General features: G+C 40.1%; 1 protein-coding gene across 1 annotated transcript in view; it reads left to right on the forward strand.

Annotated features, from left to right (window-relative positions):
• The first annotated feature begins 5,209 nt into the window (after nt 1-5,209).
• GOLPH3 (golgi phosphoprotein 3) overlaps nt 5,210-21,874 on the forward strand; it is a 32,841-nt gene continuing 16,176 nt past the window's right edge. Inside the window, exon 1 of the mRNA XM_042028563.1 lies at nt 5,210-5,573. Coding sequence (XP_041884497.1) covers nt 5,355-5,573 — 219 coding nt within the window. The 5' untranslated portion in view covers nt 5,210-5,354. The remainder of the gene's footprint in view (nt 5,574-21,874) is intronic.

Raw genomic sequence — 21,874 nt, forward strand, 5'->3', positions numbered from 1 at the left:
TTGAAGATAAATTTTATTACTTAGTGGCTGCATCTGATTTTATATGAGCTCAGTGTTAAACACTGGCATTTATGATGCTGAAAGTAGTAATTAAATCTACACATTTTTGAGAAGCCTAGAACATTGTCCTTGAATCATCCTAAGGGAGAAGTTTAAAAAGTGGCTATTGGAAAAGGTACATTGGCAAATTTTGACTTTATAAATTGACAATTTAAACGATGTCCAAGCAGTTGGGCATTAAAAGCCAAATGAGAGTTTGTTGTACAGATAGAAAGAGTCATCAGTGTTTTTTACTTAGAAAATTTGGTGTTAGTGTTGGAAAATCCCTTCCTAAAACCAAGAAGAAAAACCCAGCTGGTCTGCACTGGCTAATGAAGGATTTATTTAGTAACCAAAGCAACAGCATGAGTAAAACAGGTGCAGCTGAAACTGAAAGAGAGAATATTACATGATCGCTGTGTACCAGACATGACTTCTACAGTCAGTTGATCACTGACTCTGGTTTCTTTCCACATACAGTAACCAAGCAAGCCCGCTCACTTTTCTTGTCCCTTATCTCTGATCTTCTTCTTTCTTCACTCTGTACCTCTCAGCATCTTGATTCTTCTTGGCAGTGAAAATTGTGTTCTTGGAGATTACACCGGTAATATTGGATAGAAAAAAATCTCAAAACAGTTTATTTCCACTTCTTTTCTGCCACTAATATCTAGTCTAGCACTCAAGCACCATGTCTGTAATCAGCATGGTTTTGAAGACTTTTTGGCCTTAAGGAATTCCTGTCACCATTTGGTCCTTGGGTTTCCGTACTTTGTAGTCCAGCACAGTGCTCCATCAGCAATGATCCTGTGCCTATATGTGAGACTGCCCCATCAATAGATCCCTGAAACGATACAGGGGAACATGGCCTTTTTCTTGACTTGTTGTTTTTAAATCAGATCGTCACAGAGATTCAGGCCATAGCTCCACCAGACACTTGTTTTTAGTGGCCTAATTGGGAGTGTCACACTTTCACCGGGAGGGAATGGAAGACACAGGCAGGAATGTAAACGAGCTTGACTGGTGAAACTGCTAGATGGTGAAGCCATAGCAGAGCCAGCAATAAATGGAAAACAAATCCTGTTTTCTTGCTGTCAGCTTCAAAACATGCACATCCTATTAATCTAACTGTTCTTCAGGAGAAAATCTGCCCACCTATATCCTGTGATGATGCTGTGGCAGGAGCAGTAGGATTCACCCACTGCGCCTGAAGCTCCAGAGCCCGGCACATCTGTTAGGCTGAGGTTTCTGCCAACTTGTCGCTTTAACCAGCTCTGTGTCATGCTCCTGATGTTCAAGTTGTGAAATATCTGATTGTAATTAAGAGCATGTGAGCTCCTCTGTCAGGTGTTAAATAAAGTTACTCTTTGCCTGACCTGCTGTCCCAACACACACTTGCAACCAGCTGGCCACTCACCTTTCCTGCTGACATCATTGGGGTAATCCCTGCTCCCAAGGAGAAGCAAATCATGGCAACTGCAACTAGCACAACAGAAAGTATGACTCTCAGATTCACGCCTTTGCTCTTTTCCCTTTTATTTCAACCTCCCAGCTGGCTAGCAGCAATTAAACAGTACTGCATTCTGCCAGAGATGGGCTTAAGGATAAACTAGGATGCATTACAAGGTCAATTTACTGCAAGATGAACAGAACTATTTATAGACCACAGCCTGTCCTTTTGCGTTATTACTTCTTAACAGAGTGTTTTGAAGATTTCGGGCCTCAGCTCTCTGGATACCATTGGCATTGGGATGGGGGAGGAAGGGGAGTCTGTAGCCAACGAGATGCCCAGTGAAAACCCAAACAACATCAACCACACATTGCAGTATCGGGGCTACAGCCTTCTGAACTCCTGATAAAGCCATGCAGGACTCAGAAATATTTTTCAAATACTGCTTGGCACTGTAAAATAAACTGCAGTTATGAAGGTCGTGACAAAGGATCTCCTAGGTGGGTATTGGAGTGCTCCTCTCTGGCATGCCAGCTCTCTGCTGTGTGGAAGGGATCAACACCAACAAAATAATGTGCTGAAACATGTCTTGTTTGCTCTCCTTTTCATTCAGATTTTGCTTTTGTGTATCAGAGTTGCATTGGTGTAAAAAAAAAATTAATTGACTAAAAATTCAAGTACACGTGTTCTTAATTTGATTCACACTGAACTTCTTAGTTTATGTTCATCAGATAATGACTCAGAACTGAAATTAATAATGAAGAAATACATTCATTTGAAATTACATCATTACATTGCAATTTCTGTAAACACCTGAGTTTCTAAATCAAAAAAAGTGACTGCTAAGTATAAGGAACTTCACTGGACACCTCATTGTAATAAAAATGAAATTGATCAATAAAAAAATTATTAACCTATAAGTGATCCTAATTTGTTTGCTTTTGTAACAAAATACAGAGAAGAGGGCAAATCAATAATGTAATTAGCAACTATTTTTAAAAACTGATTTTTACAAAATGGAAAGTAATGAGGCCCTTCAGAAAAGAATCAAAAAACCCCCCAAAACCTCAAAAGAAAAAAATTAGGAGTTCATAACGAACATTCCATTAGTTAACCTTTAAAATTCAATCAGGACAAAATGCAAACGTACTTAAATGCCACACTATCCAGTGGGCAAGTGAAAATAATTGTAACAGCCCAAATAGTGCATTCTATTGATAAAAATGGAGATGATAAAATTGCTTTAAGATAGGAATTGGAGAAAATGTAAGTTGTGCTTCAATGTGAACTGAATGTAGGTACAAGGCAAATTATACCAATGACATTACTAAAGTGAAATGTAAGAATTGTTAACAGTCCTGTCAGAAAATGTATTCAACAAATAGCTTTGTATTTCAGTGAAATAGGTAAATATTATCAGACAAGACAAAGATTAAATTCTTTCCAGTAACAGTACTTTAAAAAAAATTTAAACAGCAGCACTACAGCTGTAATTTGTATCAGTAAACCAGCATAGCTTGCATACAGGTTTTTGAAAGAGCTTTTTGGAACCTCTTTTTGATCTCTAAATATGATTCTCAATACACCTTGGGAGCTCCAAAGAACAGGAAGAAAGCTAATACAGCGACTATGTTAAAAGAAGGTAAAGGGAATGACCCAGGTTAAATTACATGCCTGTCATCTTGACTGTAATCCTCAGGAAAAGATCCAAGTTCCTCATACAGGATTAAATTAATAAATTATAGAGTTTAATGACAACTCAGAAATGACATTTTCAGGAAACAGATCTTGTAGTGCTATTATGGTATCTCTTCTTGGAGCGAACACTTATTTGATAAAAATAACAGTCATGTTATATCCTTCAGCTTTGGTTTGGCATTTGAGCTGGTACAGTAGGACATTTTAATTAACTAAAAACCCAGAAAGATTAAAAAAAAAAATCGGAATGTCGCACAGTAAGTGGACTGTGAATAATCAGCAGGCCTCAAAAACCAGAAGAGGAACAATCAGCAATCCCTTGTGTGAGCAGTCCAGATCCTCTGGGGATCAGGACTGTCCATCTGCTATTCTGTCTTATGCTGCATCAAATTGTCACCAAGTCACAATAGCAGGGGATGCAAGGACTGGGGGCATGGAAAATGATGAAAGGTAAAGTCACTTCCAGAGTGACTCAGAGCTCTTGGTAAACAGGGTCCCGTTAAAAAAAAAAAACAAATAAAACCCTCAGACACTAAAAACAACCCTCTATTTATTCATGTATTTTATTTATGTATTAAATACCTATTTTACATATGTTCGTATTTATGTATCTCAGTACGGTTAAATGCAATATTCTAACTGTGAACTGAAAAGTGCAGGGCATCCCTGCACCATAAACACCTTTATTCTGCAATAAATTACACTGCCTGGAAACTTACATGGGATTTAGCCTTGATAAGAATTTTTTTGAGTTTTTGGCGTGCCACTTACAAAAGGGCTCAAGGTTTGAAAAGGTGCTCATCAACAGCAGAGCCGAGGGACTCCATCTCCAGAATCTGAAGTAAAAACTGTTGAGAGCTCAACTGAGTTCACCTGACAGGTACATATATACATACATAGAATCATGGAATAACAGAATTTAGGTTGGAAGAGACCTTAAAGATCATCTCGTTCCAACCCTCTGCCATGGGCAGGGGCACAGAATCACAGAATAAATCAGGCTGGAAAAGACCTCTGAGATCTTTCAGTCCAACCTATGACAGAACACCATCATGTCTACCAGACCATGGCGCTGAGTGCCACATCCAGTCTTTCCTTAGACGCCTCCAGGGATGGTGACTCCACCACCTCCTGGGCAATCCAGTCCTATGCTGAATCACCCGTTCTGTGAAGAAATGCTTCCCAATGTCCAACCTGAACCTTCTTTGGCACAGCCTCAAGGCTGTGTCGTCTTGTCCTGTCAGTTGTTGGATGGGAGAAGAGACCGACCTGCACCTGGCTACACCCTCCTGTCAGGGAGTTGCAGAGAGTGATAAGGCCCCGCCTTGAGCCTCCTCTTCTCCAGGATAAACACCCCAAGCTCCGTCAGCTGCTCCTCACAGGACTTGCGCTCCAGACCCTTCCCAAGCTCCGTTGCCTTCTCTGGACCCGCTCCTCAGCGTCTTGTGAGGGGCCCCGGACCGGACACGGAACACTCGAGGTGTGGCCTCAGCAGTGCCGAACCCAAGGGTATGGTCACTACCCTGGTCCTGCGGCCACACACCTTCCACCAGCCCAGGCTGCTTATCGCCACATCCACCCGGCCTTGAACGCTTTCCATGTGGAGGGAAAGGGGCTGGGTAGGGGCTGTGCCAGCAATCGGACACGGTTTTGTGGCTAAACTCGAATGGTCAGTCATTGGAACAGGCTGTCCCGGGACGTGCTGGAGTCACTATCCCTGAAGGTCAAGTGCCGTCTGGATCCGGCTCTGGGTGATGTGGCTTAAGGGATACAGGGGCAGTTCTGGGCACACGGTTGTACTGGATTGTCTTGAAGGTCTCTTCCAACTTTCATGATCGTATGAAACCAAGCGGACTTGCGGCTGTGTAAACGAGGCACTTGTGCAAGCCCACGCCAATGCCCGAAGGCAGCGCAATGCCCGCCCCGGGTCACGGCCGCACTCCCTCAGCCGCGGGTCCCTTTCCGGCGCCGCCCCGCCCGGCGCTGCCACATCCTCCGCTGACATCAGCCCGCGCCGCCATATTGAGCCGCCGCCGCCGCCAGCGCGGCCGCCCCGGGACCGGCCCGCTCCCCATGACTGCCCCCGGCCGGCGCGCGTAGGGCGGAGCGGCTCCCAGCCCGGCCCGTCCCCTCCCGAGCCGCCGCCGAGCCCCGCTCTGTCCCCGCAGCCATGACTTCCCTGACCCAGCGCAGCTCCGGGCTGGTGCAGCGCCGGACCGAGGCCTCCCGCAGCGCGGCCGCCGCCGCCGATAAGGAGCGGGGCGCCGGTGGAGGCCCCGAGGATGAAGGGCGCCGGGACGAGTCCGGCGACGACGAGAAGGGCGATTCTAAGGAAACGCGGCTCACCCTCATGGAGGAGGTGCTGCTGCTGGGCCTCAAGGACCGTGAGGTGCGGCCGGGGACGCTGTACAGGGGGTGCCCGAGGGGACACCGGTTTTTGGGGGGTGCTTTGGGGAAGAGGAGCCTGATGGTGGGATGGGGTCAAGGGCGCTGCAGGTGAGTGTGGCTGCGGGCTTGGGGACGGAGGGGACGGGGGACGTGATATGGCTGTAATAAGCTCGGTGTTTTGGAGAAGGTAGGGAAAAGGTGCACGGATTTTGGGGAGGGGGAACCCGGCAGAGTTTGTAGCGCTGCCCTTCGGTTGCGGGGTTCGCAGAGGAGCTGTCATATAAATACATATGGGAGGGAATACAGAGAGCCTGGGGCAAGATAGGGACCTGGATATGGGAGCCGGGGCTTCAGGCCAGCGTTGGGCATGAAGGCCTGGGTGAACCTGGCACATTTATCCTCGTTCAGGTTACCCATAGCTCTAATGTGGGAGATCCCTCTACTCCTGTGGGTTTTGTCAGACAGGACTCTGGTACTTACGAGGTCCTCCGGTGCTCTAGGATGCTGAGCAGCCCTTTTCTACTAAGACTTTGCAGAGTAATGCATGTGAAAAATACCATAAAATTGGGGGGAGGGTTATATGACAAAAATGGGCCGTGAGTAATGAGAAGTGTGTCAAAATGAAGAAATGGCATTATTAAATAATTCTGTGTTTTTACTGATTTAGTAGCCTAAAAGTTTACCATGATACTGTGACTAAGTCATTGGGGAGCGTGTACTTCCACCGGTGTGTTGGATTTTTTTTTCGTTTGAAAGAGGCAATTAATATAGAAAGCACACACACTGCAGAATGTCGGTTCTGTCAGGGAAGCAGTTTAATTTGACGTGGTGTATAACAAAGTGTAATACACCTTTGTTTTAGATATGAAATATAGTATGGATTTGATTAAGCAACGTGCTTTTCTTTTTTGCGTGACGAGTAAATTAATCCAGTTCGTTGATTTGAATGGAAGTCTCTTGAAACTCTCCATGTTCAGGAAGACAAAATAATGGGGGAGGGAAGCTGATAAGTTATATGTTCTTTGATAGGGCATTGCATCTAAAATTTACTGGTTGATAGTGAATAAAGAGTGGCTTTCTTGATTAAAATTTGCTTTTTTAACACGTCACAGCACCAAGCCTGACTGAGTTCAAGCAGTGTTTGGACAGTACTCTTGGGTGCATGGTGTGACTCTTGGGAATGGTGCTGTGTAGGGCCAGGAGCTGGACTCGATCCTTGTGGGTCCCTTCCAACCCAGCTTATTCTGTGACCTGTGTGTACCTGCTGCAATACCATTTTTTTTCTCTCTCAGGCTGTGTGTTTCAGGGCATATTCTTGTAGTCCCATTTTTTCAGGTGGACCTTGCCGTGGCATCCTGATAACCTCAGTAGACAGTGATCTCTTCTACCTGTGAAATTGAAGGCTTGTGCATATGAGCATTTCTCTTTCTACACGCCTGAGTAGTTGGGGGAAAGTAAGCTAGGAGTGGCAAGAGCAATTGCTGTCAGGATTGCCTTGGGATGCCTTACCTTGGGAAGGTGGTATAAACTGGGTGATCTTACAGCTCTTTGTTTTTTAACCAGGACTGTGTGTTAAATTTGCTGAATCTGTGGGCATTATGCTGTAAAGATTTCATGGTAGGGAGCGTTGTGTCTGCCTAGGAGGAGTATGTGGCACAAGTCTTCGTGGTGTATCAAAAGGCAATAGTTAACATTGGGTCTAAAAGTCTAGCTTTGCAATGGTGGGCATCAAAGTTATGAATTATCTGACTTTGCTGAGTACAGCAGTGACATACATTGACCTAATATTCCTTTGTATAGAAGAAGGAACTGAATGCTTACAGTGGCATGGATATCCATAACTCCCTTGGGATTTTGCAGTGGAGACATCGGACAAAAAGAATGAAAATGTCATCTCTAGGACAGGGGGCTTAAATGCTGGGACTGTAGCATATCCTGTTTGTGAGCTTTGTTAGACAAGAAGCATGGGGATTTGGGCTTTGGTTCTGGGTCTGCTTGTGCCCCTATGTACAGGCTACACTATTCAAAGCACTTGTCATGTGTTTTCCTTCCAAAACTGGAAGTAAAACTATAGGCTCGTTTTCCAAGATGAGTATTTTTTGTTCTCTGTTGTTCTAATGTTAAGTAAGCAGAACTAACTTACTTTACACATATGGAAATGTTTTTTACAAAGTATTTACTTCCAGTAGAACTGATTTACCGTAACATTTGAGTGAGACTTTCTCAAGAGAGCAAGCAGAGGAGAGGAATATAGGGTCTGTAAAGTGTAGTTGTGAAACTATACAAAGTCTAAGGGACAGGCAAAGGCAGGTTTTTGAGATGCAAGTTCAATTGAAAGCCTGTAAATTTAAAGCTGAGAACATCCTTCCTGTTTATTCCAACAGGATAGAGCAATTTAATGTTTAATGTAAGAAAAAAATACAAAAAGTAGACTGGATTGGCCAAAGAGCATTCTTTGGCCAATCAAGGACTCTGTTTTTGCCAAAGAACATGTTTCCCTAAAAAAAGCTGCTTTCTCAGAAAAGTCAGTGATAATGCATTGATAACATAGCTTTCAGATTTTCAGGTGATTTTTTAAATGAAATTAAACACTAGTGAATATGGCTTAACTTCATGTAAATCGTATACAAAATACCTCACATATATGGAGCTACCTGTATAATTTCTAAGTGTACATGGAGGAGTCTTTGCTATTAGGAAACAGTTTTTCAGGAAGATCCATTTAGTGATGTATTGATGAGTTCAGTGTTTCCAGGAGATTGTTAGATATTCATGTGAATCCTGCTTTCAGGGTCGTGCAATGGTCATAAACAACCACGGCAAGACTCTTGAGTTGTTGTCTGGTTGCTGCTGCAGTATGGATTCAGCCATGGGAATTTCTGGCAGCTGTAAAACAAACACACTGCCCCTCAATCCGATTCCTTATGTGTGAACACAATTAAATGCGTTTGAACATGCTTCTTGGACATGGCCTTTTTGTTTGTTAATGTTGTGTCCCCCACCAGGTTGGCCTAATTCAATTGTACATAACGTGTCTGTTCTGGTTGCTCTTTTCCACCAACAGTTCTTCTCACATCGCTATCTTCTTTCTGTGTACACCTAACTATTTCTGTGTTCCAGAGTCAAGACAGGTTATAAGGGATATGTGCTGAAATATTTGCATGGTTGCATAACGTGACAGATGCGGTGTCCTTGGAGGAGCAGGTAATAAACTGGAAGAAAATACATTACTAAAGTTTTTCAGGGAACCATCACAATTACCTGCATGTATTTGGAAACCCTTTAGAAATGTGTCTGGAAAAGAGAGTCAGGTTCATCCATTTAAAGCAGAGCAATAGCCAGTTGCTGTAGGAATAAAAAGCATGCACTGAAGTAAACCAGTATTAGGTAAAAAACCAGTATTGTGACAGGATAGGTCAAAGCCACAGGAAAAGGGAGTTACAGTGTAGAACTACTGAAGCAACAGAAGGGAGTGATGAATATTAGAAGTTATATTCTAACTTACTTAAAAATGATAGCTAAGGGATGAGTACATGGTAGGCAGTTCATTACAGGTCCTCCAGACATCCTGTAATTCAATCCCATAAAAATTGAGAGGTTGTGAGGTGGCCCTGCTGTGTAACTGTTGCTCCATTGAATTTCATCCTTGTAGGGTTTCTTTTGCTTGTGGGTTTGGGGTTTTTTCCCCCACGTTTTTGAAATTTTCTCTTGGTACTTGTTGGGAATCTATTCAAATACAGCAGTGCACTCACCTGCTTTTATCGTCTATGCAATTGCCACAGCTAAACAAATTGAAGCAGCTAGAGAGACCTGGCACACTAAGATAAAATATTTATTTGATCTGTAACTAATTCCTTACTTGCTGAAAGAATACTCATGTAAAGTATGCTGAAAAATATCTGGCTACTGCAGTCTACCACAATGTTAAATATTTCTTGGATTTTTTACCCTTTCTTAGCTGAAGACTTAGATGTCATTTGTGGAAGTGAGGTAGTGTTAAATCACTTTATTAGGTACAGAAATTATCTTGGATCTTTGTTGCTCATGTTTGGCCTTCAAAAATTTCGTTTATTACTGAAGATTTGGTTTTGCAGCATAGCGTTGTGTCCACAGAGGTCACATGAAGGTTTCCAGCTTATGATATTTTTCATTGTATTGAAATAAGCTACTAGGGAACTAGTGTGCCTGCTTCAGATGGGGTATTCTGTATTGATCAGATTAGTACTAAAATGTAGTTTCTTTATTATTCTTACAAATATGAGTGTCTGACTTGGTTTCTGAATGTTATATTTTAGTCCTAAAGGTACTTCTGTGAAAGGTGACATAGGAATTTTGAAAACATTTGAAGTGTGGGTGGTGTTTTTCCTGCTCTTAAGATTTGACTTACTGAAACTGATAGTATGATGCAGAAGTCTGAGGGGATTTGCCTTAACAGATTTTGAAAAGTCTTCTTTGTATCCTTTTTAGTATTTTTTTCCTCTCATTAAAAAAAGTTTTAGCAAGAGGCTGAATGTCAACTTAGAAGCGCCCAAGTTTTGGTGGAAAATTTCTGAGGCAAACAAGTGTAAGTTGAAGAGGCGTCTACTGGGAATTCATTCGCATTGCAGTTGAAGAGTGATGTATGAATGTGTTGAAACCTGGACAAAGACATGCTTTTTCTCAAATGTTCAGGGCCTAGTAACAACAAAGTGTGTAATGTCTGTGGTGAAAAATTCTTTCTCTCATAGTTGCCTACCTTTTTGGTCTTTTTAATTTTTTTATCTCATGTCCATAGATAAATTACAGGAGAAATTACGTAGATAAATTACTAGGAGAAGATAGGAGGTGTGAGAGGAGGAGTACCCCAATTCTCTTTGCTACAAGATGAGTGAAGTGCCTCTTTACCATGCTGCTGAATAAATCCTGCTTTTGGGCTCTTTGGAGGATATGCTGATTTTGAATCATTTGCATGCAGTTGGTGTGGTTATCCCTGCTCTCATAGCATGGTTGATCTGAAATCTATATTGTTTTTCTATGGATAAGTTTGAGGGTGGCAAAGTCCCTTTTTTATGGCAAGCTGTCTAGAGTAGGGCAAAGACAAAAACATTGTCAGAGCGTTTTTAGTCGTGATTTCCACTTTTTTAAGTGCTCTTAAACAAAGCTTTAACTTGAGTGCTCATAAAAACACACCATAACTCTTCCTCCTCTCCCTATAGGAAGCTGCTTTTATTAAAAATTTTGCATGAAGTATATATAAGAAAGTTTTGCTCTTTACTGCTAGAAGGGAAATAACCATGACACTGGAAATAATACTTTGTATTAAAGAAGTAGTGGTATTTTTTCGGGTGTTCTTTGATCCTAATGTGGACAAAGTATTACAGCACTTATTTCAGTTAGTCAAGGTCCATGTAGTGGGACTTTTTTGCAAGGGTAAAAAATGACCAGACTAAGTGTTGCAGACAGTATATTCAAGAATTACTTTCTTACAGGTCAAATAATTTCTACAGCACGTACTCATCCCTGTGTTGCATTACTGGGAAGAGGGGAAGCTAGTCTGGAGGAAATGTGTGGCTTGAGTTCTGCTGCACAGACAACATTCTCAGTCGGTTTTTTCATAACTTTTAGTAAAAGAAGAAAATAACTAGCCATGTGCCACTTTTAACTAGTTTTTTTTCTAGCTTGCAAAGAGGTCTTAGATAAATTTTGTAACTTGCTTTCTCTCAGAATTATTGATAAAATCTTACTGCGGAAGGATTTCTCATGTGCTTTTCAGACATAAAAATTATGAGATTGCACAGTTCTCAACTGCTCTCTTCCTCCAGGTGCACTGCATGTAAGCCTGGATGAATAGGAGCACAAAGGTGTGTGGTACTATCGCTAAGCTGCTAGTCTATGTGAACCAGCGTTGTGCATGCCAAGTCTTTCCCATCTCTCCCAGTACAACATATACTAAACTACTGCATTTCACCCTTTTTTCTTTTTTTTTCTCTTTTTCCTTCCCTGTTTGTGATGAGCCATTGAGATAATACACCCTGTAAGCTAGTAGATCTTTGTAATGGGAAAGGTGTTACATTCAAAGCTCTTTTTTTATTTGTGGATGTTACATGATTTATTCATCACACTAGGAAATTAGCTGTCAGGCTTTTTGCATATCTTTCTCTTGCTGATACTCTTTTAAGCACTTGTGAGCTGCTTTTTGCTCTATGCTTTCTAGTCATCTGCCTTTATGGTCTTACTAGATAGCATCATGTAATTATGTTATTTGGAGTCCTTAGCTGCTAGGCTGTCTTTTGTACATGGTTTTAGAAGAAGGTTTGTATTAGCTTGTCATTCTTGTATAGCACAGCACATTGCACTTTCATTTGTTTTATTTCAATAGACACTTGGTTTTACCGTGGTGCTTCCACACTGGGCAGTTTCTACCACGAGAGAAGCATTCTGTACATATTGTGTTGTAATTTCAGTGTTCTGTCTTCTGCAGTGCACAGTGACCCAGGCAGGTATATGATACTCATTGTGTAGCTTGAGGTGAATGTCAGGTGGATGTTCTGTCTGTACTGATCGCTCAGGAAGGGCTAACTGCAACAACTTTGCCTGAGCTGGGTATTTAAATGGAATTCCTGCTTTAGCAGCTTCTATGGCTGAGACTTTCAGTTTGGAGTTAGTATATGTTAAATACTAAATGGAGGAACTTGTTCCTTTTAATGTGAGAAGAGTGCAGTGGGTGGACTTTCATTTAATCTCACAACAAAGATGTTGACATGGCATTATTATGGAATACTCTGTTTCTTGAAAATTGTTTGCACCTGGACAAGTGAAACAAGTGACAAACTAGAAGCTTGTTCTGAAAAAATCTGAAAGAAGGATGGGTGAGATTTGACAAAGAAAAGAGGAATCTCTCTCCCTTATGTACCCTGTTTTTTGAAGACCCAAAATATGACTCTAGAATGCCATCCATATTAACGACCAGATGCAGATTACTCAAAATTAAGCATTGTGCATCTCCCCAGTTTGAAATAATACAGCATTTTACCTGTATTATTTCTTTTACAGTGTTTTTAGTTGTGACTGCTGTAAAAGAAAAGGTAGAAGAGAGGAGGGTAGATGTTTTATTTGGGGGCAGATACACTGTATTTATAAGACTGGAGGAGGGAATTATATTTTAATCAGTGTGGCCTAGTTAGTCAAAGTTAGTGAAACCTCTATCTCTTATTTAGCCAATAAGGGACCTGCTTTGTCTGTACTAGAAAGACATACCAGATTCAGTTTTTCCTACTGTTTTTAAGAGAAATGTATTGGACCTGTCTGGGGTAGAGTTGATTTTCGTCATAGCAGCCAGTATGGTGCCATGTTTTTTATTTTTGGCCAAAACAATGTTGATAACAGAACAGTGGTGATAACACGCACCCTGTGTTTTCTGTTGCTGAGCAGTGTTTGCACAGCATCAAGGCCATCTCTGTTTGTCACTCTGCCACCCCCTCAGTAGGGTGTGCAAGAGGCTGGGAGGGGGGACAGCCATGATGGCAGACCCCAACTAACCAGAGGGATACCCCCGGCTGTGCAGTGCTATGGTCAGCAATAAAAAGAGAGTAGAGAGAGCAGGGTAGATGGTCATAGCTTGGGGACTGCCTGGGCATCAGTCTGCTTGTGGGAGGTACTAAGCGTTTAGCATCACTTACTTTTGTTTTTTTCACTTAGGTCTTCCCATTCTCTCCCCCCATGCCAAAGTGACTGGGGCAACAGTTATGTGGGACTCAGCTGCCACCCAGGCTCAGCCCAGCACTAGGAGACACTAAATTCTAATTAAACATTTATTTCATATAAATACCAGATTTTACATTAAGTGCCTTTAGGAGGTAGAGTAGAAATCTGTTTGTTGAAATCAAAGGTTATTGAACAAACTAATTAATTACGTCTTAATTTTGCACCAATATGCAGAATAGAGATTGGACCCTGATGGAAAGTGGCTTTGCAAGAGTCATACAAATATTTGAAGTCGTTATCTGCTTGTGTATACACTTAATCATGAGGAAAGTTGGGCTTCTGAGTTTGTCTTGTCATTTCTAAGTGATCAGTCAGACTCTTAAATGTTGATTTAATCAGAGGCCTCATAAGGGTTCAGCAGTATGTGTGTGCTAGTTGCTTCCTCCTTAGCAAATTTAGGTTTATTATCTTCATTTTAATGAGAGATTTGCCTGTGTAACATTTGCCTGTGTACATGCTTGAAAACGTGGGCAATAACATTTGGCTTTAGTGCTTTCAGCGCCTGACAGCAGTTGCTATGTGTTTCTTATTCCTAAATGCAGTGGCAGGTTAATCAAATACCTGACAAGTTGCTTGTCAAGAATACTGCGCTTTGTAGAATATGTATGCGTGCTTTCCTAAAGTATTTCTGTGTTTGACTGTCAGAACGTTTCAGAGATTTCCCCCACTAACTTACCTTCTATTTATAACTAGAGTACAATTTATGTTCCAGTAAAATGACTAATGATTTCATTTGCATGAAAAGAGGAAATCAGGAGGGACTGGAGTCAAACATCAAAGTCTTTGCCTTGTAGTATTCCAGTAATAAACACCCCTGCAGTCTGACTTGCCTTTTTCTTCTTAATTTTCAAAAGTTTCATAGGTTAGGATGTATTATTAGATGTCCTGCAAGTTTCTGGGTTGAGAAGGTGGTGGCTTACTTGAAAAGTCAGATCTGCAGGAAAGAGCTAGCTAGGTGTAGGTTGAAAAAGACCTAGTCTAATGTGGAGAGGAATCCAGTTTATTTAAATTGCACATGACTTGAAGTTTGAATATTTTTCCTTTGACACATGAGAAAATCCAGAGTATTTCTATAGCAGTGTTTTACTTGAATATTTTTTTAGCATTTACTAAAGTAAATGCTAAAAAAAAGGGAAGTTTTGGGCATCTTGTTTTTATCTTTTTAGTGTTATTATTGAGTTTCCAACTTGAGAGGAGCTGTTGACTCCCTGGAAGTCATAGAAGCCCAGCAGAGAGACCTTGACAAATCAGGGGATTGGGTTTCATTAACTGCATGAGGTTTAACAAGGGCAAGTGCCAGATTCTGCAGTTGGGTTGGGGCAACACTGGATGTAGGGGGGAGTGAGATTCTGGAAATGTCTTGGGCACATGGTGAGATTGTTGGGGGTGTCCTGTGCAGGGCCAGAAGCTGGGCTTGATGATCCTTGTGATTCCCTTCCACCTGAGGTTATGGGTACAGGATATCATGGGATACAATTCTGTGATTTCTGACTGATGACTGGTAAAAGGGATGAATGTCTCCTAAAATTATTTTGTCTTTATAATGTCCTCAAAATGTTTTTTCCAGCTATTTCTTTTACTGGATCTGAAATTTCTTTGTTATCCATTTTAGAGATATCTGAAAAGTGAAACTGTTGCTTTTGGTTATTAAATACATTGTTTGTCTGTATAATACATAAAAAATAGCCTTCTCTGAATGCATTCATGTCAAGTGAAGCTGGGTCATGTGTTTAACCAAATGTTTTAAAACAAGTTGATCTGTAGAAGCAGTGAAAATCAATGTATGATAGACAGTAGATGGTTTGTCTTTTAGTAATTTGCTAATAATTATGAATTTTATTGAATCATGTTGCTGTCTGAACCAAAATTCAGTTTTGTGTTTCAGGATTGCTTGTTGTCTTGGAATCTAAGCATGAAGAAAAGTAATTGAATGTGTTCTCAGCTTAACCATCATGCTCGTATTCCAGAATTGTGGAGGTTTTTTGTCTCTCTTGTCTGATAAGTCCATTGAGAAGGAAAAAGATTGAAACTATTATTGAAGAGTTATTCAAGCAAGACACCCTAACCCTGAACATTTTATTTTCAATTTGGGCTAAAACCACACAGTTCCTTGCCAAAAGAAGTTGATTTGGGACTTGCCAAAGAATGCTGCCAGAGAAGCTGAATTTGGTTTTATGTTTAAATCTGGCTTTGTGCAGTACTGTAGCGTTGTGAAGTATGAGATTTTCTTAAAGGTAGTAAGTTGATAGCTATTAGAGTTAGTAAAATGAAATACATATATTTAATGTATATTAGAAAGTGAGAATCTCTGGGTCGTTAAAGCACATGCATAATTTGACTATGTCAACTTGTCTTGTTTGAGGCCTACTGTCAGCTGCAGCTTCTGTGCTGTTACTATGCTTACGTTCAGGTTGATATGAATTACAATAACCTGCACTGGAAAGAAAAGAACAGATCTTTTTGGTTCCCTGAAGATGAAAATGGATCAGTTCATATGGGATACCTATGGTGAGAGCAGTCTACTTTTACCTTGAGAATTAAAGTAATTTTGGACATTCCAGCCTGTCTTCAATAAATGTTGCAATAGGTTTTCCTTTTTCTTGTCTTCTGTAATTGTTTTCTGTTGTTTGCATTTTTCCCACATTGTTATAAATATGTTTACTTAGGCTGGCAGAAAGACTTTTTAGTTGGTTCTCACTAGACTTCAAGGTGCTTTATTTGTTTAGTCTGTCCAAGGCTACTGAAGCTGAATCAGAGAGTCACAGAAGTCTGTATAAGGATCTAGCTGAGGTGGAACAAATGCTGGCTGGCTGCAGAAGAGAAGTTCTAGTATTGACCAGCATTTCTGTTTGTCATTGGGAACTTGGAAAAGTTTGTGGACTTTCTTGAATTTTGTGTTCATTCTTCCAAGACCAGTTTGCCTGCTATTACGTTGTGAAGCTTCTTGTAACAGCATGCTGGAAGAAAATACTTCCTTTTTTACTTTTTTTTTTTTTTTTTTTTTGGAGTTCATTATTTCTAAGGGATAATCTAAAAATAATGTAATTGAATTTTTTGACTGAAAAAGTCCGGTGTCAGATTTGTTGTACAAATGCTTTATAAAACACGCTAAGCGTTAAATCAAGCATCTATGGCATCACTCTTGCTGACTCCTACCCCATGCAAAAGTGTATTAGTTGTTCCTTGTAGAACGATGATGTTCCTAAATAAATTACTAACTTTTAAGAGTTTTCATATCTAAAGAATCCGTAAACTTAATGCTTAATTTTATTTCCCAGTAGCTCAGTTACTGACTTTGATTTGCCTGAGATTACTGCTTGTAGTTGTGTTATCATGAAGAAGAGGTTTCTTACGTGCAACAATATCAGACAGTTTCTGTTTCTGCAATCAGCAGTTCCAATCAGCAGTTTCACCTTCAGCTAGGAAGGACAGGAACAACAGAATCATGTGCAGGTGTTAGGAGACAATGTTCCATACTGTTCCTTGTCCTCTCCTAGTGCTGTCAGCTGGTATCTCCGTTTAATCCAAGAGGATGCAGTGTTTCTGTTGTAGAAGAGTGCTGGTAATAGATGCATTTGAAATTCTTAAAATTAGGCTTTTGGGTCAACAGAATGAATTTAAATTCTATGCTAAAACGTTATTTATAATAAACCAAGTAGTTTTGTTACCCTTTCTCTATATGTTCTGCTTATATTTTGTACTTCACTTATTTGAATTTGGGAGCAGTTTTAAGATGTGTTGTAGAAGTTCTTTAGGTAAGTGCTTTCAAAAACTCACAGTAATATTAGTAGTTGTAGAGAGACTACGTAAAGGTATTAAGATGGTTGCTGTCTTTTGGGGGAATAAAAAGCCCTATGCTTTTCACTCCACTAGTACTCTTCATTAAAATCAAAATACTTTCAGGCAGTGATTGTTTCATGAGCAGTCGTATCTGTGAAGCAGATTAAAGTTGTAAAGTTTCTTGTGACCAATTCTCACATTCGAGATAGGGTACAGGGGGAAGGAAGCAGTCATCTCTGACATGAAAACTGTGGCAGACCAAAGTTCCTAATAACTTTTCACCTGCTGCAGAGCACCTGGACAGTGTATGCTGTTAATCCTTTACTTTCTGTTCTCCCCAGCTGTCTTTCTGTGATCACAAAACTACTACTTCAGGGAGGAACTCCTTGACTAAAAAAGTGACATTTCTGTCACAATTGTGATTCAGTCCGTTATGAAATACAACTTTCTACAGCCTGTATTTCAAGATAAATTGTCTCTGCTTGTCTTTTGCAGTAGGTTTTAAATGGGTGACAGATGATGATTTTATATTATTATGTTCTCTCTGTGCTTTGTGTTGGCTAATAATAGGCTAGTAGGTGCCTCTGAAAGAACTTGCTGTTGCTTCAGAGAATTGAAAAGGGATGCTATTGCTGTCTTGTCATATTTAAATAATATAACTTCCAATTCATGATAATCAGGGTAGTCATTGCTGAAGTCCAAAACGGGGAGCTGAAGGTAATGATGAATAGTGCGTGATACCTTAAGCTTTATGCTTTTTGTATTTTCTGAGCAGATTTTAGTCATGAATGGCTTTAGCACACGTATCCTGATAGTGTTCTTTGTCCCGAAGACTAAGTTCTAACTGAAACTATTCAGGTTATAAAAACTGTTCAGGATTTTCATGCAGTTTATCTATGGAAGTGTGGGTTGTCACTGAATGAGATGCTGTTACATGTTGCTGTCTGTCCCAAGCACATTCCTTCCCTTTCCCGTGCTGTCTCTGAAATTTGTTCACCTGCATGGTGAATCAGGTGAGTAAACTGGCCATTAGCTCTCAGAAAGACCACTTTCTCATCTGGATGACTTCACAAATGCTGCTGTGGGCTCAGGAGAGAGAACAGCAATGTGCTTTCCTGGACTGAAGAAATACTTTGTCTTCAGCAGCAGTTCAGGCTTTGGACTACTTCCTTGGGTTTAGTCCTCAAACAGCTAAAAGTGAAGATATGTTGGAGGACATACCATCTCCAGTTCCAAATTGCAAGGTTTTGTGCAAGGTTAAAATGAGATGTGGTGATACTGACTTGAAGGGTCAGTAAAACTGAAATGAATCTCTCCAAGATAAAAAGTAGTGATTCACAAGAGTTGCTTGTGCTGGGAAGGTAGTTGAACACTAGGGTATCATTTTGTCCTGTTTCTTTTCCTGCTGTTTTTCCCTTGGTGTTCCTCTTTGCCACTTTTAGTGCCTCTAAGAAAAGAAATCTGAGTTTATGTATGTATAGAACATGAGTCTTTCTCAGAATTAACTACACACAGTGAGCATGCAGGTACATTTTCCCTCCATGACACTGCTGTGTAAATGCTAGATGTAGGTAGACTCTTTGCTAACTGTGCTATTCAACATGAAAAGCAGCTCATATAAAATTTATACCAGCTGATAACTCAATTTACCTTGTCCAGTCCTACAGATGACCTGAACTGACTTTGAAAAGTTTTTTTTTCCTAGTTCAAATTCCATTTTAGTTAGTGTATCTCAGACTTACATGTCTTGACAACTGTTTCCTCTTATCCTCATCTGAGGAGTAGAACTGAACGTCGTGTGTTCTATGTGTCTCCAAACTGTATATTTATTATTCTGGCGTGTGTATTTGGTGAGGGTCCCTAAGTGGACCTGGAGATAATTGTCCTCAGTAACTTCCCCTGATCCCAGCAAGCATGGGATATTTTCCAGTATGTTTGTCATCTGTGATCTCAGAGAACATACCATGAAAATAGTCTGCCATATGTTGGAAAGAATAGATAGCAAGGAAGAAACCCCTGTTTGGGAAAGCTCAACACTTGTTTGTATATAAACAAACCAGTAGCTCTTGTGTCTCAGAGCTTTTATATTGCTCAACAGAATGTTTGAAGGCCATCTATGCAGAAGTAATGAAAGTAACAGCAAACTCCAGTGAGTTTGGGAAGTCTAATTTTTCTTATCTTTCATCATCCAGGTAGAACTTGTTGCATTTTTTTTGTCTGAAATACTATTCTGATAGAGAACAGGGTAGCTGTAAATTCAGAATTTACTGTTTGCTAATGTGAAAGCTTTCTTGAACCTGGATTGTACCTCCTAGCTGATAAACCCTGAAACTAAGGATTTGATGTCTTCTGACTAGACTGTAAGGTGTAATACCTTGGAGCTGGGACTTCTGAACTCCTCAGAAGCTGTAATTGTTCATTTCTGCTTTCTGTTAGTTGGCCATCTTCCCTTCTGATTGAGCTGCCATGTCTGGAAAGAGTTTAACCAACATTTTATTTATTTGTCTGTACACAAAGTTTCAGAAATTTACCAAATTTCAAAGTCCTTTTTTTGTGTCTTTCATAAAAGAAAAATTTGGAATTTCCTGAGAACAGGAATTCAGGGGTTTGGGTAGCTGCAATGATGTTTCTCCTTTAGAAGGTTCCCTTCAGTTGTTCGGTTTATTTGTTTACCATGGATGTTTTAGTTTTATGTTTAAGTAGAGGTTGCTAGGTGAGGGTCTAAGGAGTACTATTAAGTTTGAATGTAAAATGAAAAGGCTTTTACTAAGTGAAGCATAGACTGGGCAGTGTTATGTGCATTATCCCAGAGAAACTTCTGTTGTGGTTCTTCATAAATGTAAATTGAGTCTGAGTCGGCCAAAACTTTGACCTAACACTGACCTGTGATACTGAATATGAGTCTGTGTGGATCTCAGGATGGGCCTGAGGGGCCTGTTGTGCTAAAATAAAAAAACACTGAAATTTTTTGGTGAGTAGGCAGCTGTAACCCATGAGTTATCTTTGCAGACCATTACATGAGTTTATGATGCTTTTTTAAAAGATGCATGAAGCTGATTGCCATTTGCAATGGCTCTGTGGTCTGCAGAGTAATTGCAGTAGCTTGAGACTCTTTGGATTATAATGCATTGGCAGCTACAGTCTGTGTTCTGTAAACAGGTGCCCTTAACCATGTGAGTTAAACACATCATATTTATTTATATTACCGTGTTTGTATTTTGACGCCTCAGGGCTGTAACTCTGCAAGCATTTTTCTTTCCTTTCTCTTGAATCTGAGGTAATTTTAATGGATTTTTTTACTCTGCCTTCTCCTTTCTTGTCTGTGCCAGGTGTAGTAGAACTGCTGTTCACCTATTCTGAGTTAACTGAAGAAGTGGAGAGAGAATGTGTATTTCTGTAGTGGGAAGAGCAACTGTTAGCAACTCTGACATATGAAACAAAGTATTCTTGAGTAAAAGGTTACCCTGTCTTTTGTGAGTCTTTTGTTCTATATTTTATTTAGAAAGTTGTTGGGTTTTTTTCCCCTTTTTTTTTTTATTCAACTTTGCAATCCATTAGGGGTTACTTCTCTGTATGTATAAACGTAAAATTACATCTACAACTTAATTGCATTTTTTGCACTGTTACTGCTGGGTACCTCTAAATTGCACTTGGGATACAGAAAATAGTGATGTTCGTTCAGTGTGGTCTTTCTGTTTGTTAGATTTTTTTAGTTATTTTTTGTTTGTTTGTTTCAAATAGAGCTAGTGTGACAGTAAGCCTGGAAGCTGAGTAGTAGCAATGTGAGATGTAACGGTGAGTCACTGCTCTGTGAAGTCCGGCTGTTTCGTGCTTAAGTGAAATGATTTTGAAGTTTTTTGCAAGTCTTAAAGCAGCCTTTATTATGTAGAAGTCACTAACATACTTGGCACCAAATACCTTCAGGCACATCTGATCACGTTAGTCTTCTCACACTGATTTTTTGACATACTTGTGAAGTTACAGTGGTCATGGCTGCAGTGCCCTGTTGGATCAGAGATAAGGTGTTAGCCTTTTAAAGAAAAAAAAAATTTACAAACAACCTTTTGAATTTTAAAATCTCTCAAGTAAATTTGTGGCTCTAAAGAGACTAAGTAGAAGCAGGAAGTGGAAAGTAGGGTAGTTTACGTAATTGGCCTTTGTTATACAATGGACTATTTAATAGGGAGTTTCAGGTGATTAATGAATAACTGAACAGGAATACCTGTGTGAGCTGGAAGTCAGGTAAAAGGGAAGGGAATAAGAGAAAGTGAATAAATCCCATAGCTGGTGGGAAAGAAATGGCCTAATGAACATGGATTTTGAATAACTTATTCTTAAAGTGGAAAGAGAATCTTAGGTCTTTGCTTTGCCATACCTGGGTGGAAAGTCTGAGCTTTCAAAGTTAATATGGTAACAAGTATTTGGTGTAAACTTTATTCTTATTTCCCTTTATGCTTGTCTAGCAAAACTAGTTTTTAGCTGAAAGTTTCTAGGTCACATCTGATGAAAAATGCTTTTGTGCTGTGTTTGTGTAAATAAACATGACAGTTGTAAACAGTTTTTTGATCTTTGAGTCATTGTAGATTTAAAATTTTGTCTTGCAAGCTATTCATAGCTTAAAGTGCTATTCTAGTGTGATTGCTGTCAGATAAAAATAATCTCCTGCTTTGTATGTCTTCCCCCCTGCTGCTTAGCAACTTTAATGAAATAAGTATTTCTTTGAGTTAGAAAGTTTATAAAACTATAAGACTTGCAGGAGGACAGGTGATGTAAAAATAC

This window comes from Corvus kubaryi, unplaced genomic scaffold (genome assembly GCF_017639235.1).
Source record: "Corvus kubaryi isolate FWS band 111438036 unplaced genomic scaffold, C.kubaryi_AGA036_p1.0 37308, whole genome shotgun sequence".
Lineage (NCBI taxonomy): Eukaryota > Metazoa > Chordata > Aves > Passeriformes > Corvidae > Corvus > Corvus kubaryi.